This window comes from Onychomys torridus, chromosome 19 (assembly GCF_903995425.1).
Source record: "Onychomys torridus chromosome 19, mOncTor1.1, whole genome shotgun sequence".
NCBI lineage: Eukaryota > Metazoa > Chordata > Mammalia > Rodentia > Cricetidae > Onychomys > Onychomys torridus.
In genome coordinates this window covers 28,934,566-28,951,561 of record NC_050461.1, presented here as the reverse complement: position 1 = coordinate 28,951,561, position 16,996 = coordinate 28,934,566, and the positions used below count along the sequence as shown (strand labels likewise).

General features: G+C 42.2%; 1 protein-coding gene across 8 annotated transcripts in view; it reads right to left on the bottom strand.

Annotated features, from left to right (window-relative positions):
* L3mbtl3 (L3MBTL histone methyl-lysine binding protein 3) overlaps nucleotides 1–16,996 on the bottom strand; it is a 105,718-nt gene that overhangs the window by 60,036 nt on the left and 28,686 nt on the right. For 4 of the 8 annotated variants that reach the window (XM_036169057.1, XM_036169054.1, XM_036169056.1 and 1 more), the window contains 8 exons: nucleotides 14,877–14,988; nucleotides 14,440–14,514; nucleotides 12,762–12,921; nucleotides 11,422–11,551; nucleotides 9,242–9,326; nucleotides 7,684–7,775; nucleotides 5,690–5,794; nucleotides 538–673 (listed from right to left, as the gene is read on the bottom strand). In XM_036169057.1, the coding sequence (XP_036024950.1) occupies nucleotides 538–673; nucleotides 5,690–5,794; nucleotides 7,684–7,775; nucleotides 9,242–9,326; nucleotides 11,422–11,551; nucleotides 12,762–12,921; nucleotides 14,440–14,514; nucleotides 14,877–14,988 (895 nt within the window). The remainder of the gene's footprint in view (nucleotides 1–537; nucleotides 674–5,689; nucleotides 5,795–7,683; nucleotides 7,776–9,241; nucleotides 9,327–11,421; nucleotides 11,552–12,761; nucleotides 12,922–14,439; nucleotides 14,515–14,876; nucleotides 14,989–16,996) is intronic. The other 4 variants (XM_036169058.1, XM_036169060.1, XM_036169061.1 and 1 more) reach the window with 2 other exon arrangements.

The window sequence follows — 16,996 nt, the reverse complement described above, 5'->3', positions numbered from 1 at the left end:
CAAGATACTCATATTCATATTCTCTCTCTCTCTCTCTCTCTCTCTCTCTCTCTCTCTCTCTCTCTCTCTGGTCTTGGCCTTGAACTCACTTTAAAGCCCAAACTGGCCTCTAACTCATGATTTCCTACCGCACCCTCCCTAGTACTAGGATTACAGGTGTGTGCCATCATATCTGTCTTCTCAAGACTTTTTCATATAATGAAATAGCAGTAAAACTAATGTGTCAAATAATTTTATTCAACGCTAAGTGTATATATGTGTATGTAGTCATACATATATACAGATAAAATGGATCTGTATGTAAAAGTTGTTTATAGTCAATAATTATTATTATTCAGGTTTTAATCTATATGAAAATATGTATACTGAAATAATTCTCTTAAATTAGATTTCTTTGACTTTAATAAACATGTTTTACATTATGCGCAATAAACTTGACATAATTTTCATAAAAAATAACTTCTAAACATTCTAAGTTAGCATCTAAGAAAGTAAGATTTTACTGAATTCAAAGCGTGAAACAAAAAGTAGCAGTACCTTTTGGAGGCTGGAGTTTATGGCTAGTTTTCTCACACCACCCTACTGGGTGGATGTCCAGAGCATCTGCATTTACCCAGAAGTCATAGCAATCCGAATATCCATCAAAGTGAAGCTTTATCCGATATCCACAAACCTGAAATAGGTAAGCAGGTTCAGTAAGTTAAAATATACATACATACACACATACAATAATAATAATAATCATCATAATAATAATAATAATAATAATAATAATAATAAAATTAACTTAGGTATCAGGTATGACCTATCCTTGGGTTAAGGAGATGGCATTGTCAGGAAGGTGATTGCCACACAAATGTGAGGACCCCACAAAAAGCTGGAGGCTGAGTGCAAAGCCAGCACTATGACCCCCCCAAAAGTGAGGAAACTGTAGTTACTGCCATGGAAAGGCCTCTAAAACAGCCTGCCCAAGTGGCAGAGCAAATTATACAAGGTGAGTCAGTCTGTGAGAAAACCATGTGTGCACTTACATATATGTTGTACATCTCCTTCTAAAAATGTACGGTCATTTATACACATAATTACCTATATATGTGTGTGTGTGTGTGTGTGTGTGTGTGTGTGTGTGTGTGTGTGTGTGTGTGTGTGTGTATAGAAATTTATAAAGTCCTAAGGAACATGACAAAATACTGGCAATTATTACTTCTGGGAAGTGAAAATTATGAAAGGAGCCAGGTGTGGGGGTACACACCCTTTAATCCCAGCACTCAAGCAAGCAGATCTCTATGAGTTCAAGGCCAGCCTGGTCTACAAAGGGAGTTCCAGGATAGCCAGGGCTACACGGAGAAAACTTGTCTTGAAAAACAAAACAACAACAACAACCGACTCCTCTGGAAAGGAAAGAAAAGGAATAATGTCCTGTTTATGTTGTGTATGTGACAGTCTGGCAATGGGACCAGGATCTGTCCCTGGTGCAGAAGTTGGCTTTTTGGAGCCCATTCCAGTGGTGAGTTACCTTGCACAGCCTTGATGCAGGGGGAGGGGCTTGGATCTGTCTCAACTGAATGTACCAGGCTCTACTGACTCCCCATGGGAGGCCTTGCCTTTTCAGAGGAGGGACTGGGGGGTGGGTGGATTGGGGGGCAAAGGCTGTGGGGGGGGGCGGAGGAGAGAAGAGAGGGGATTTGTGATTGGTATGTAAAATAAATAAAAATTTTTTTAATTAAAAAGAAAAGATTCCAATAGAAAAAATGAATGCATATATAGCATATACAAATTCACAATTAAGCCCACTCCTCCCAGGATTTAGAGTCCTAGGTGACACTGAGGTCCCTGGGGAATGCAATTTCTCAGGAAGGCTGAGGGCTACTCCCACCTCCACTGTCTCATGCCCAGAGGGAGCTCAGGGGCCTCTGGTCTACCCTGTCTTGCAGGCAGCTGTCTCTGCTCCCCTCCTACAAGTGAAGCCATTAGTTAGTCATTTATAATCCCTGTGGTCACAGTACTCTGAGCTTGTCCTCCTGGACTCTCCTGTCCTCTGCAATCCTGTGCTTTGGTAAACAACCTCCTATATCTTCAGCCTCCCTGCCTAGAGACCGCCTTGCCTGGAGGCTTTTCATTCTCCACAGTTGACTCCTGTGACCTCTTCCTCCAAGGCTGGGGCCACAGGGTTACACGGTCCCTCACCCTGGTCATCCTCAGTCTTATACTCTATCATGCCCCCTCTCATTAAGCCCCTGAGCCCCAGCAGAGTCCTCCTCTCCATTCTGAAAGACTTACATATCTTTCCTTCCTGTGTCACACACAGCTCCTATGGAACTGGTTCCCACCAGGAACTATCAAGCCTCTCAACTCCTACATTAAAGGTCTAACCCTAGGGAGAAAGCCTCTGTCTTCCCAATTTCTGGCCCACCTCTTCCCAAGATTCTAAGAGTGTACCCATACCTAGCCTAGTGAATACTTCTGGGAAGGAAAAACTAAGTCACTTTTCATTATTCATATGTTCTGTACCTATGAATTCACTTGCTTGTTAAAATTTATTTCTAACCGGGCAGTGGTGGCGCATGCCTTTAATCCCAGCACTCGGGAGGCAGAGGTAGGCGGATCTCTGAGTTCGAGGCCAGCCTGGGCTACCAAGTGAGTTCCCGGAAAGGCGCAAAGCTACACAGGGAAACCCTGTCTCAAAAAACCAAAAACATAAAAAAAATTAAAAAAAAAATTATTTCTAACCCCAAATAATATGCTTGGTGCTGGTAGAGATGTGAATACAGAATGACAATATGTGAGTCACCCAAGATCCAGGTTCCTGGCAGGGACTGGTAGGGCCTTCTTATTGGGACTTTCCTCCTATGAATAAGTACCCTAGAGACTCTGTTTAATACCTTGTTTTCCGCTTCTTCAGCCTTTCTGATGGTAGTTTCACGCATTAACCTCTAAGATCCCAGAATGCTATGATGTACTTAACAGAGGAAACGTGTGTGTTATAGGAGCTTGCTGATGAATGAGAATTCAGTTTTAACACAACAATAATATAATTAATAAGGAGTCATCAAACAAAAGCAAGTGTGTGTGCTGACCAAAGCGTTGTGACCAGAGGCTCGTAGGAACCTAAGCCTTCATTTCCTGTAGGAGCAATGGTTTCCCGTGAGCTACTCTGAGGGACGTAATAACCTGGAGGAAGAAGAATGGAGTCACCAGAATCAACTACCTGGTGGTAATCCCAGCACTCAGGAAACTGAGGCAGGAGGGTCTGTGAGGCTAGATTCTCCACAGTAAGACTGTTAAGAAAAGAAATCAACTCTGAAGGAATGCTGGCTGTCTCCACTAGCTTCCTTTCTCATTATTCACGCTAATCTCTTCTGTCTTGCCACCCCCCACAGTTACTGCTACGCCTTTGACAACTGTTCAATACAAATGTCAAAGAAGCGACCCTGTCAGCTTCTAACAGGCAAGCCTGCTGTGCTCAGGTGGCCAGCCTTTCCCCTTCAGTCCTTGGAGTAGAGCCTGGAAGCCTCAGGTATCAGGACTCCATCTGCTCTTTTGCCCTCTCAGGGCAGGGGGTAGATTGAAATAAAGACAAAACTGTTATTCAGTCTTAGGTAAACAAATTCTCACACATTTTTTGGGGTGAGATTTAAGGACTGATAAACCCAAGGAAGGCCAGTGAAACCTAAAATGACCTCAGCAAGAACAGGAGATGGAGAAGCCGCTGCCCTGCCTTGCCCTGTCACACAAGCAGTAACAGCAACATGTGTCAGAGACAATGTATCCATAACTTTTCATTCCGGAGTGCCAGGGTTGGTTCTTAGAGGTACGCAAAGGCAGAAACGAGAGATGAAGGGATAAAAGACTGTCCATTCAAGAACATAGTTGGTGATGTTGGGGTTGGGGACAGGGTCCCACTATGCAGTCTAGCTTCAAATTCACCATCCTCCTGCCTTAGAGTAATAGATGCCCATCCAGTTGAGAACAAAGTGCAAGCAGTTGAAATGAACAAAAGCAATCCTGTGGGACAAGTGTTAGTCTACTAAGAACTGCCCACATTCCAGGTTCCTCCTCACCTTCCGTCAGCATCAACTCCCAATAGTCATCACTAATGGCCGACCACCAGCCTCCATCTTTGTATTTTCCTATGAGCATGCTCTATACTACCCCCGCCCCTACCCCAATAAAAAGCAATGTCATAGCCTGGTTTCCTGCAGTCTGTTTTCCATCCCTGCTCAGAGACAGCCATTTTGGTCCCCCACCCCCTAATAAATCTCTTACAGAAGGTCCATTGCATGGTGTGATTTTTGTGGCATTCCTTGGCCCCAGTCTCCAAGATACCCTTTTGTAGCAAAACTACAACAAGAGCCCATGATAAAAAACTAAATGTGTAGATAGGTCACAGAAGGAAGAAGCAGATTATGCATAATGTAACATTTACATGTAAAGGAGAATATATATATACATATACATATATATATATTCATATATATATGTATATATACATATATAATTTTATGTGCAGAGAAGGCATCTACTAGAAGCAAGCAGTAACTGATAAGGGTGATGCTTTCTGGGATTTGGCAAGAGGTAGATGGGACAGAGATCAGTACACTTAGACTCTGAAGTTTTCACAAAGAGCAAACAGCTTTTATAATCAAAAATCTACAGTAAGTAAAATAAACCTTCAAAAAACAAGATTCGGGCTGGGTTTATAGCTTGGTAATAGACTGGTTGCTTAGCAATGTGAAGGAAGCTCTGGCTTCCATCATCAATACCACAAAGAAGTAGTAAACACTGGAGTTAAAATCCACCCCTCCCCCCAAGGCCCTTTCTTTCACAGATAAATCTCTTAAAAGCAATCTAGATTTACTGAATTTTCAAAGTCAATCCTGTCCCCAGATCCATCCCTTAAACACTGAGGCCCAGGACACCAGGGGCCCAGGATACCAGGCTTCACCTTCAACAACAGCACCTGGCCTAATGGCTGCTCCCTCCCAAAATCCCATCTACAAGACAATCAGTCAGCACTGGGCGCACAGTATGCTCCAGGTAACGATAGTTACTGTGACCACCTCACACAATCATTGTATTCTCTGCCTTCTGCAGGAAGCGGGCTTCTTACAATCTAGTCACTGAGAACTCTAGTTCTAGTCAGTAATCTAGTCACTGAAACTAGTACCTACACCTTACTCCTTTGGGGAGAAGGTTTTGAAAGATCCAAAACCCTAATGCAGTGGAAGAAGTAAGGAGACTACCACAGGAGGAAAAAGAATTTAAAAATACTCTCAGTAATATAATGATACACTCTGTGTGTGTGTGTGTGTGTGTGTGTGTGTGTGTGTGTGTGTGTGTGTGTTTTGCTTGGTTCCGTTTGTCAAGGAACATACAGTATGTCAAAGTCTATGGAATCAGACGGACATCATTTCAAACCCTAGGTCCACCACCTTGAGACCGTGTGGCCTTAGACCGATCACTTGACCTCTCTGGTTTCATGTCCCTCCTCTGTGAATGAGGGCTGAAAAAAAATTATATGGGTTGCACAAGACATATCTCACAATGATCAGGAGAGGCAAGATATATGAAAAACACTGAGCATCCTGCCTCACAGGAAGTAAACACCCAGCCCAGGGCATTTCTCCCTCGTCATTACGGCCCCACAGCCACCATTTTATTTTCCAAGCAAACACAAGGCAAAGCTCACCTCAGCCACAGTGAGGACACAGTACACAGACTGATGCTCCGGGTCCACACCTTCTAGCTTCATACCGACTTTGAATCCATTCTTGCCGTATGGGAAGGACTGGTGCTGTAATATAAAATAACAGCAGCATTGCAGAACCACTAAGTGGGACCAGTTTCTATTCTTACAGAGAGCCCTTGGGGCTGGGGAGAGGGCTCGGTGGCTACCTGCTTCCCCAGCACAAGTAGGGCCCTGCATTCCATCCCTACCATCCCAAAGATGGATCTCACCAAAGAAAAGGGCTAATGAAAGAGGAAAAATTCCCCAAGGCTACAAACAAGTCATGAAAAAGAAATCTCATGATTGATAGCCTGCGTCTTTGACAGGTTTGAACAGACAGTCAACTCTGCCCATCAGAATCACACAAGATACATTTCCCGTTAGACTGGCAAAGATCAAAAAGCTTGATGGCTCTGTGATGGAAGACCCCATGAAGGCAGACTCACTGGAGCAAGGACCACTAGGGATGAAAGTCTGGACAATCAGTAGCTATTTCATGCTATCTACAAAAAGATGAGCCTTCCTCAGCAATTCTGACTCTAGGGAATTACCTAACAGAGATATTCATAGACATGCAAAATGTCAGGTGTGCAACCACATTCACTAAAGCATCTACCAAATGAATGAATGAATGAATGAATGAATGATTGAATGAATGAAAAACATACATCTGCCTGTAAACCAATAGAGAGCAACTTAAACTTTTATGGAATAAATGTGTTTAAAATTCCATGGCTTATCATAAAAAGAAAGATGGAGGGAATCAATGACCTCCAATGAAATAATCTCCAAACTATAAAATTAAAACAGCAAGTCTAACAAAGTATGGGCCAGCCATTGCCACAGTGTTTTAGACAGGGCAGGGAGGTGCTTGTGTGTGCTTATGACATTCTAGGAAGGAAACGTAAGAACCAGCAATACTGGCCCTTTCAGCGGAGACAAAGCTGGTGTTTAGAAGGACAAAGTCACAAGGGTCATACTTGATTGCCTTTTAGTACGGACACTTTAAATCATATGAATGTATTACTATTCAAGTGATTCATAAAAATATGAAAAAGTGGGGATGGAGAAAGAGCTCTGTAGTTACAGGCACTTGTTTCTCTCACAGAGGATCCACATTTGGTTCCCAGCCCCCACATCAGGTAGCTGACAATCTCCTGTACCTTCAGTTCCAGAGGATCTAATGGTCTCTTTTGGCTTCTACAGGCAACTCACATACATTATTAAAAACAAATATTTTTTTTTAAAAAATGTGAAAGGCTCTTCTGTAAAGGATCAAACTCATAGAAAATAATTATCTGGAACAAGTTGTAATTACTATTACATTTGCATTGAAATTCTCGGAGCTGATCTGCTCACTCTAACGTTCACTACACTTTCCTTCTGTTCATTCATAAATAGAAAGATAGCCATGGAAATTTATAGTTCATTAAGTGATTCAAATGAAGGGTCAGCAAACTACAGTCTGTGTGTCAAGTCTTGTCCACCACGGCTTTGTAAGAAAGTTTTTACTGGCACACAGCCATTCCTGCTCATTTACATGTTATCTGTGGCCACCTTCACGCATATTATGTAACAAGCTCTATTCTTATCAGTAATACATCTGGCAAACTATTTTAAAAGTTTCTTAACAGGATGCAAATCTCAGTAACTTATTTTCAGCCCCTCATAATCAGACATAATATGTATCTACTGGTGTTTCAGTAATAATATTCTGATAATGAAAAATAAGTGAAAATGCTGGGAAAAATTGTAATCATCTGTGAGTGTGTACAGTGTTGTAATAGCTGCCTTTTGAGAGATCTTCCACATAACATTCTCATGAAAAACAGTATACATGAAGCATTATCCCACATCACACTTCCTAAGCAGATAATGGAAATGACCATATGAATTCAGATGAGCATTCCTGCTCCTTCGCCTTTCACACACAGTGCTTCTAGAAGGACTCATACCTCTTTGAACAGCTTTGCAGGAACTGCCACAGCCTTCTCCTCCTCTAGGTAGGATGCCCAGCACCAAGTTTTCTTGCCTTTAGGAGGTAACCCTGAAAGACAGTAAACCAAATGATGGACTTTCCGAAGCTAAGAAATGAATGAAATGTTCTGGGACATTTCTCTTGCGCAAATACGATGTTTTCTGGCTCTTCCCTTTCCACAGCTGATACTTCTCTCTTTTTCTGGTTCCTCTTCCATAGAAACAAGAACTGAGATGTGAACTGTGGTATAAATATCCACTTGATGAAGACAGAAGAAAGTGGAAGAACATGGAATGCACGAAAAGCCCAGGAGGAAGCCCAGAGAAGCTACAGGAAGTAAAATCCTCCAGGAGCAAGTTGTTTAAGTGTGCTGTTTGTTTGTTTCCTTGGTGTCTAGAAGTTGAAGACTGAGAAAGGGCTGGTGCACTGAGTGTGTTGGGAATGTCTGCTCATCTTGGAAATGAAGGAAAACACTGGTGTGGTGAAAATCATATTAAGAACAGAAACTGCCTATGTGATAAAAACCAGAAGGCTATGGGTTAGACGTGACAGACAAGGAGCTGGCACAAGAGAAAGGCTGGAAGAGGTTGACCAGTAGCAACACTGGAAACGCTTGTGGGGTCCATTGGGATGTTCAAAGCACGCGGGCAGTTCACAAAGGAAGGAAACTGAAACATTTAAGGGGGAAAAATGACTGGAAGGTCTACAAGAGCTGAGAGTTTGGAATTTCATCCAGAGCAGGCATCAGGAGGAGAGAAGAGAAAGGCTGAAGAACATGGACATTTCACGTACAGTAACTACAGGATTTAATTTACTTCCCTTAATCACGGAAACAAACAAACAAAAAGGCCATCTGAGCTAGGGACAGGTGGAAGGAAATATTTACAGCTCCTTCTGGGGGATTAACAGAAGAACCAGCAAGGAGTGCCTCCAAGCGCAGAGAGGCAATGCTGGGGGGCTGGGTTCACAGCTCTGTCTTTCAGGGAAGAGTGGAAGCATGCAGGTTGGTAGCTGGACTGTACTGGTCAGAGTGGCCTTGATCAAAGGCCAGGCAGGGCAGATGCATTGGGCTATGTGTGCAAGGCTGCAAGGAGCTTCTATGGAAATGACCCAAGGTCCACACCAAAGAAGAAGAGTTTATCCAACGAAACAGCAAAGAGGAAGACTGGAGAACTGGACTTCCCAAGAGCATCAGGAGTGGCCAAGGAAAAGAAAAAAAAGAGAGAGCACAATAAAACTAACGTTTTGGGAAATGAGCAAGAACAGGGGTTTGGCAAAGGGGTAGAAGCAGGAACTGCCATCATGATGGATAAACCAGTAAACAAACATGCACAGTAACAACTTGAAAACTAGCTACTCTTCCTTTGCTAAGATGTTTCCTATAGCCTTTGTTTTTATGGAGGAAAACCGCACCAAAGAGAAACTCAAAGGAGTGCTCTGTGGCAGTGTGGAGAAACATAAAGACTGAAGCTGCTTCTCTGAACTTAGTTTTCAGGGCCACCGAGTCAGCAAGGGCGTTTACATCATCAGCTCACCCTGCTTTAGGACAGTTGAGTCCCCACGTCTTTTCCTTCTGGCTCTCTGGGAACCCCTCAGGATCCGTCCATCTTGTTTGTTCTCCTACAGCAAGAAAAGAAAATTTTTGACTTCACAAGTTCATGAAATTAGTCTCAAGGAAAACTTAGAGGTCTGTCACAAAGCTTTCTGCTGTTCATCTTTGCTTCCTAACTTTTAAAGCAGCAATAGGGTCCACTAGAGACCATGCTGTTTTTGAACTGAGCCATTGGCAAAGAACATTTCCATTGCTCTCTGAGAAGAATACAAGCCCCGCTCCCTCCTTCTTAGAATATGTCCTGATCTTAGCTCTGTGAACAGTGAGTGTCCTGCTGTTCCTTAGATCTCTTTCTTTAGGTTTTCTTCACAGGCTCTCTACTGATGTCTACACCCATTCAACCTCTGCTCCTCTCTAGCCCATAGGTTTCAAGGTCATGTCTTTGTGTGTCAGGAGGGCTGTGAAAGACATGAAGTGGTATTGAGATCAGAGGACAACCCTGGGTGTCATTCCCCAAGCTCTTCCCACCTCCCTGTGAGACATCTCCTGGGGACTGGAACACTTCATCAGGTAAGCTGGGCTTCAAGCCAGTGAGCTCCAGGGACCCCCTTGTTTCCACATCCTTAGCACTGGGATTAGAAGCAGGTGCTATTGCACCTAGCTTTTCGTAAGGTTCTGGAGATCTAAACTTCGGTCCTTATAGTCACAAGGCAAGTACCTTACTGACAACCATCTTCCCATCCTTCAAGGTCATTTGTACACTAAATAATTCCCCCCCCCTCCATCTCCAGCTTCCTTTCCCTGACTCCATGTGTCTGTGTTTGGCTACCTACCGACTTTGAGATGTGTAGGTAAGAAGCACAAGAAACTCTGCACACCCAAAGGCCTCCCAAGTCTTTCTTTACTCCGTCCTTGCTTCCTTCACATTGCAGGCATGTATTCAATCCAGGGACCTATGATTCATAGAATCCCTGACTCTTTCCTTTCCTTATATCCTCAGAACCCTAACTCTAACAGATTCACCTAACCTCTATCTTACATGGCCCTCTGACCTAGTGATTGCAAGAACATCTAACTGGTTTCCCTGGCTCTACTCCTGCTTACATAGGTCACAGCAAAGAACAAATCTGACCAGTGTCCCCTTGCCTTTAACTTCCCAGCATCTTCCCACTACACTCAGGAAGTCATCAAGTTGACCCGACCCAAATCACACAAACCTCCGCTTCCTCATTGCCTGCCCTCTTGCCTAATCTTCTGTGCACCTCAATGACTTTTGAGTATGCCCTCCAACAAAATGTGCTACAACTGATCTCACGTTAGGTATTCTCACTCAGAAGTTGTATTGTGCCGAGGGCTGAATGCGCGTAGCAGATTCCTCCTGACTGTTCACATCTTAGTGTTCCTGTCTTTTTAGGAGCTCTCCCCGCAAACCCAATCTAAACAGTCAGCCAGTCCTAATGCTCTACTTTAAATGCCAGCAAGGCACTCAGGATAAACTGGCATCTCTCTGGGTTTTTTTTTTTTTTTTTTGCTTGTTTATCATGTCTTCTTAGCCAGAACACAGTGTCTTCATGAAGAAGGACCTTAATCCTGCTACATGTCTTATTCACCTCCATATTCCCAGTCCATTGAATAGCATTTAGAAGATAACAACTGCTCGATAGTTGATCTTGGGTGAAATGCTTCAAGACCTCAAAGTTCTCTGTTCCTGTAAAACTACTAATACCTACTTCAGGGTGAAAGTAGTTACATTTCAATAAACACAAGTTGAATGATTTTTCCCCCTAGTTACATGTCATTTCCTATCCACTCACATAGTTCATGAGATCTGTCTGCAATTTACCAAAATTGTACTGGCATTTTGCTGGGAAGAGAATTTGAAACTCATCTACAAAACTTAAGGTTTGATTGTTGCCTCTCATCCCAGTAATAAATTTCAGGACATCCAACTTCTGAATACTGAAGGAGGGATACTGTTACTTATTGTTCTCATTGTTTTAGATGATGATAGTGAGGCATAAAGTGGTATAGGATCTCTTGGCATGAGCGGTCCCTGAACAAGCATTATCTAACTCAAGCAATTGACTCCAGAACCGATCTGGTGACTAGACACCCCAAGAAGACTGCCCATGTCTCTGAATCGACACACAAAGGGCTACTAACCATTTCATCATCTCTGTCTTCTCCATCCTCCTTGGAGTCAGCTTTCAGAGATAATTTTGGTTTTTTCTTCCGACTACACTTAGGATCCTCGTCCTCATCTTCACCGCCATCTCTTTCGTCCTTCTGATCTCTGTTGTGTTTATAACCCCAAAACAGTGACAGGAAACAATGCCTATCAAATATCTACATGTTCATTATTGATGCAAAATTATTTGAAAAAATTACTTTCCAAAGGAACATTTAATTACTAAGAGAAATCCATAGCATATAGTATGTTTAGGGAACCTTTAAAATCATGTTTCATAGATCTTTCTAGGGGTAAAAACTGAAAATTATTTTATATATTAGCTTCAAAAGGGAACTATCAATGTATGTAAAATGGATTCTAATGGGTTTATAATTATTTGTCTCCCATAATATTAAAAGAATCAATTATGTAGAGATATATGGTTCCAGGACAATTTGAAACCAATGAACTAACAATTTTAAGATTGGCAAATCCAGTAGAAAAGACCGTTTATAAATTTGTAAAGAATCCCTTTATCAATACTAAACAATCAGCAGTTTCTATATTAAATATGATACGAGAGAATCTCCAATAAACACAAAAGCCAAGGGGCTGGAGAGATGGCTTAGTGGCTAAGAGCAATGGCTGCTCTTCCAGAGGACACAGGTTCAATTCCCAGCACCCACATGGTGGCTCACAACTGCCTGTAACTACAGTTCTAGGGGGAACTGATGTCCTCTTTTGCCTCTGAGGCATACATGTGATGCATAGACATACATGCAGACAAAACATCCATACACATAAAAGTTTTTTAAAAATTTAAATTTAAAAAAATGAATGTCAATTAATTTACTTTGTCCTATGTTATTACATGCAAGAAACACACCTTTTTTGCTCCTAAGGTGCACTTTATTAGATAGTCCCCAATACATCACTTACTGTATTTCCACTGAGGTCATCCTACAAGGACTCATTACATTATCTACTATGGACATTTCCACAGGGGACCTTGGTTCCCCATGTGGCAGTAAACAAGTGTGTTGTCACAAATATCAGTACCATCCTAATGTGTGCATAGGTCAGAAACACTTAACAGTAACAGTGGTCGATTATAGAGACGGAACACCGCTACTAGAACAGACCTTCTTGAGAAGGCACAAGGTCCAATGGAGAGGTCAAGGGTCATCATCTGTCACCAGAGAGAAAGTCTAGCAAATAGGTAGGAGACAGGGACAGATGTCCCACGGCACACTTAATGCTCCGTCTCCTCAGATACTATGATCTGGAAGTCTCTGACCCATTTCATAGACCGACCGAAGGGAAGGAAACCTACTTGTCTTTGACATGCCGAGCACAATTCTGGCTGCAATAGTTTCCTCCAGAAAGACACTCATCTCCATTGCCATACTGACAACAGTTCTCACAAAACTGAAGCCCATCTGCTTTTGATTGTTCCTTCAACCTGAATGGTACCCCAGTCTTCTCTGAAAAGACTAGAAGATGGGGGGGGGGAAGAGAGAGGAAATTAAAACCATGTCAGCAGGCACTTCAAAGTATATGTAAACTTTTTCTTCTACTAATTTTGTTAGCGACACAATAAAGAGTGATGTTTGTTGAATGAATCAGTGATTGAACTAAAAAGTTGGGGGCTAAGCATGGCAGGAAATCAGATGAATCACTTCTGTTTAAAAAAAAAAATCTAGATAGAGAGCCAGGTGTTGTGGCTTTCACCTTTAATCCTACCCTTTGGGAGGCAGAGGCAGGTGGATTTCTTTGAGTTTAATACCTGCTTGGCCTAGTAAGACTCTATCAACAACAACAACCAATCTCCAAAAGGGACAAACAAAAAATTTACATGAGACCTATAGAGTGAAACATGGAATGAAAAAAGATTCATTAGTTACTGAATTTCAGATAACACTATTGGTCTAAAAGTTCTAATCTATAGGTGGATCTTTGATAATGCTAAAAAGGTCATCTAAGTTACCTCATGTTTATAACATTTTGATGAGTGATTTTTATTTAATTGATTAAATCAACACATATAATTTTTAAATGTAATTGATCTCCTGGATCATAATTACCCGAATCATTTAGGAACTCCTATTTTTCCTTCTGCCTGAATCATTCAGCAAACATTTATTAGGCACCAATTTATGCTGGACACTGATTATGTCAGTACAGACCTCGCCCAAGACAGCTCACAGTCTAGAAGAGAAGCCAGACAAGAAACCCAGGACCTCTAATCATGGGGGATGCATGCAGTCATAGAAGTTCATAGAAGTGCAAGCAAGTTCTAGGACTGCAGAGGAAGAGGTGATTCATTCAGCCATGGGTAAGGTCAGGAAGGAGTTTCTCACGCAGCCCCTCAACAGGGTTTTAAAGGCCAAAGAAAAATAGACAAAGAAAGAAATGGCATTTGAGCCCGTAAACAAAACAAAACAGCCGGAACAAAGGCAGGGAAGTAGAAACCATAGGGTGACTGGGAAAATGACATGTAGGTCCATGTTGCTTGAAGGGCCAGAGCACAATACACAGAGAAGAGGATAGAGTGGGTAGATAAAGCAAGCAGGTGGGTGCAGGCCACCTGATCTTGGACGGCTTTGCTAGGGTGGCAAAGAGACATTAGCAAAGCAGCAGGTGAGCAGTCTGCATAAGTCCCACTGACTTCAGGGTACAGGATAAATTGGAAAGGGGTGAGTTAGAAGCGGTGATCATTTAGAGACTTCTGCAGTAGTTCCAGGGAGAGGTAGAGGCCTAAATTAAGGCAGTGGCGGTGACAACAGGAAAGGCCAGATCTGAGACTTGTTTAGGAAATAAAAATCAAGAGCATTAGGAACAGGGAGGAGGAGGGATGAATGCAGGATGACTCCTAGACTTCTTGATTATGCACCAGGGGGATGGTGCTACCGTCAGCTGACATATGGGTTACGGAGGAAAGAGTAGGTTTAGGGGAAGGGAGAAAGAAAAAGAGAATGAATTGCATTTCATACATGTGGAGTTTGAGGTACCTGTGGGACATCCGGGTGGAGATGTCCAGTAGGCAGGTGGAAATACGGGCCTGGAGCTCGGGGGAGAGGTCGGGGCTGGAGATATAGATTTTGGAGTCGTCAGCATATAGGTGTTAGTTACAACCATTGGGGTAGATGAAAAAAAAAAAAAAAAAGTGCCAGGCTTTTTGGCTAAATCACCTCAGCAGGCCATTAGCAAGTTGGATTTACTTGATAATTTGCAACTAACCTTGTGCTATTACAGATATGGCATTAGAAATAAAAACAGGGTATAATTATTTTAAAATGTAAAAGCTGGTTCCTCTGTGCTGCATTACAAAAATTCATGTAGGGACATGAGACACAAAAGTAATCGAAGTTTGGCCCTCCTAGAAACGCTTAGACTGATTTTAAATCTCGCAAGAAGTAGAAGCAGGCAGTGGGCGGGCCGGCCTTACCCTCCTGGGCAGTTGGGACCATCCAAGTGGTGGTGGCAGTTGCTTTCTTGACACTATCCATCTCACTTTCATCTGTGATAACTTCCAAAGCTCCAAACTCATTCACCCTAAACTGGCAAACAACACGGAAGGGGAAAAAAAAAGCAAAATTTACAAAATTCCTCAAGGCGTTATCGATTTCATGACTGACCCACAGTCTTGAAGCAAATTAGCCACATGCAAAGGGTTAAACAGTCCTATCTTGGATAAGCGGTTTAGTAACAATGAACCCTTGTGTTTTATGAATTTTGGACTGAGGAAGAATGGACCAAAGTAGTGGGTGTCACTTCTATTTGTCTCTTCAGACATGTTTTCACTAAGATTTTTATTTATTGAATATTACTATTTAGCAAAGTTACTAGAGGGGAATTCTCTTTTTTCCCCCCAAGGAATCGATTCATCTCACTAAAGCTGACCAAATTCAAAGAGAAGGACATAATGGCCTGTCACCTTCCTCCTTATAGTCCCAGACGAAAATGCATAAACCATGAGATATTGTGGTGATATACTGTGTACCCTAATAAAACTTGCCTGAGGATCAGAGGACAGAGCCAGCCAGATTAGACATCGAGGCCAGGCAGTGGTGGCACAAACCCTAATCCTATCACTCAGGAGGTAGAGCTCCTGTGGATCTCTGTGAGTTCAAGGCCACACTGGAAACAGAGCCAGGCAGCAGTGGCACAAACCTTTAATCCCAGTGCTGGGAAGCACACACATCACAGGAAATGATGTCTGGGCAGAGAGAGGTATGTATATAAGGCGTAAGGAAACAGGACCTCACTCTCTTGAGGCTGAGAATTTCATAGAGATAAGCTAGTAGCTGGCTGTTCTGTTTCTCTGATCTTTCAGCTTTCACCCTGATATCTGGCTCTGAATTTTTTATTATAAGACTTTTTAAGATTCCTGTTACAAGATATTCCCTCCCCAGGGCCACACTTCCCTTTTCCTTCATCACCTTCAAAACTTCTCCATGTACTTCAGACTCTGTTTTCCCCAAATACTGGGAGGTAATGGAGAAATAACTGTAAGAGCAAACAAGTCTGCGACGTGCATTTCATCACTAAAGAGGAAGGTCACGGAGTGCTCATGCCTGGTCCTACAAGCCTCCCCGACTTATGGCAGCTGCAGATAAAACGGGTTTCTGCATCAACCCACTTATATTTGCGTGGAAGGCTTAATTGTTGCTACTGTACTACAGCACGGACCCTGTTATCTCTCAGATTCAAGAATTCATGGATCTAAATGGTTTTTTTCCCACTCCTTCTATTTTCCACAGAACAGAATAGCTGTCAGGATTCACAGGTGTTAGCAGGGGGAGAGGGGAAGAAAGCTCAAATGTGAAATGATAATACAACGTTTCAGATCGCTCACTCTGTTCTCTGTAATTTCCACACTCGTTGTATAAAAACATTAAATACTTTCTAGATTGAAAGAATTGTAATAGCTCAGGAAGATGAGAATGTTTTCTTCCTATTATATAGTCTGAGTACAAATTCACAAGCAATATGTGTAGCATGCCTAGTGTCCATGTCAGTTTAGAAATGGTAAAAAAAAAAAAAAAAAGTCACAGACAAGAACTAAAAATAACAACTTTAAAAAAAAAAAAAAGAAAGAAACCTTAAACTTCAAAAAAAAAAATTAACTAGCAACTCTTCAAAATAAGGCTGACAGTACCATCTACTGGGCAAGAGTAGCTAAAACAAGCTACCAAGATCATTATTTAATGATATTAAAGAATGTGATACAAAAATCAATTCTGAGTTCAGATTATTTTTAATAGCCACAAATGACGATTCACTTAAGCTGAGTAATTCTGCTTCCATGACTTGCTATCTACGCTAATGTATGCTCACTTGACAAATGTGAGATGTGAGCAATAGCCTCGGACATTTAGAGACGACAGAAAGGATCGTGATGGCTGCCACACTGCAAACCACCCCGCATGATACACGCCTGAGAAAGGACGCCAGGCCTCCAGGTGGAAAGTGCAGGCCTGACACTTGCAAGGGTTTGGCTCAAATACCTGCAAAGTTCAAAGGTCGTATGTCTGCAAACACAACATTTAATCTTAGCCATCTTCT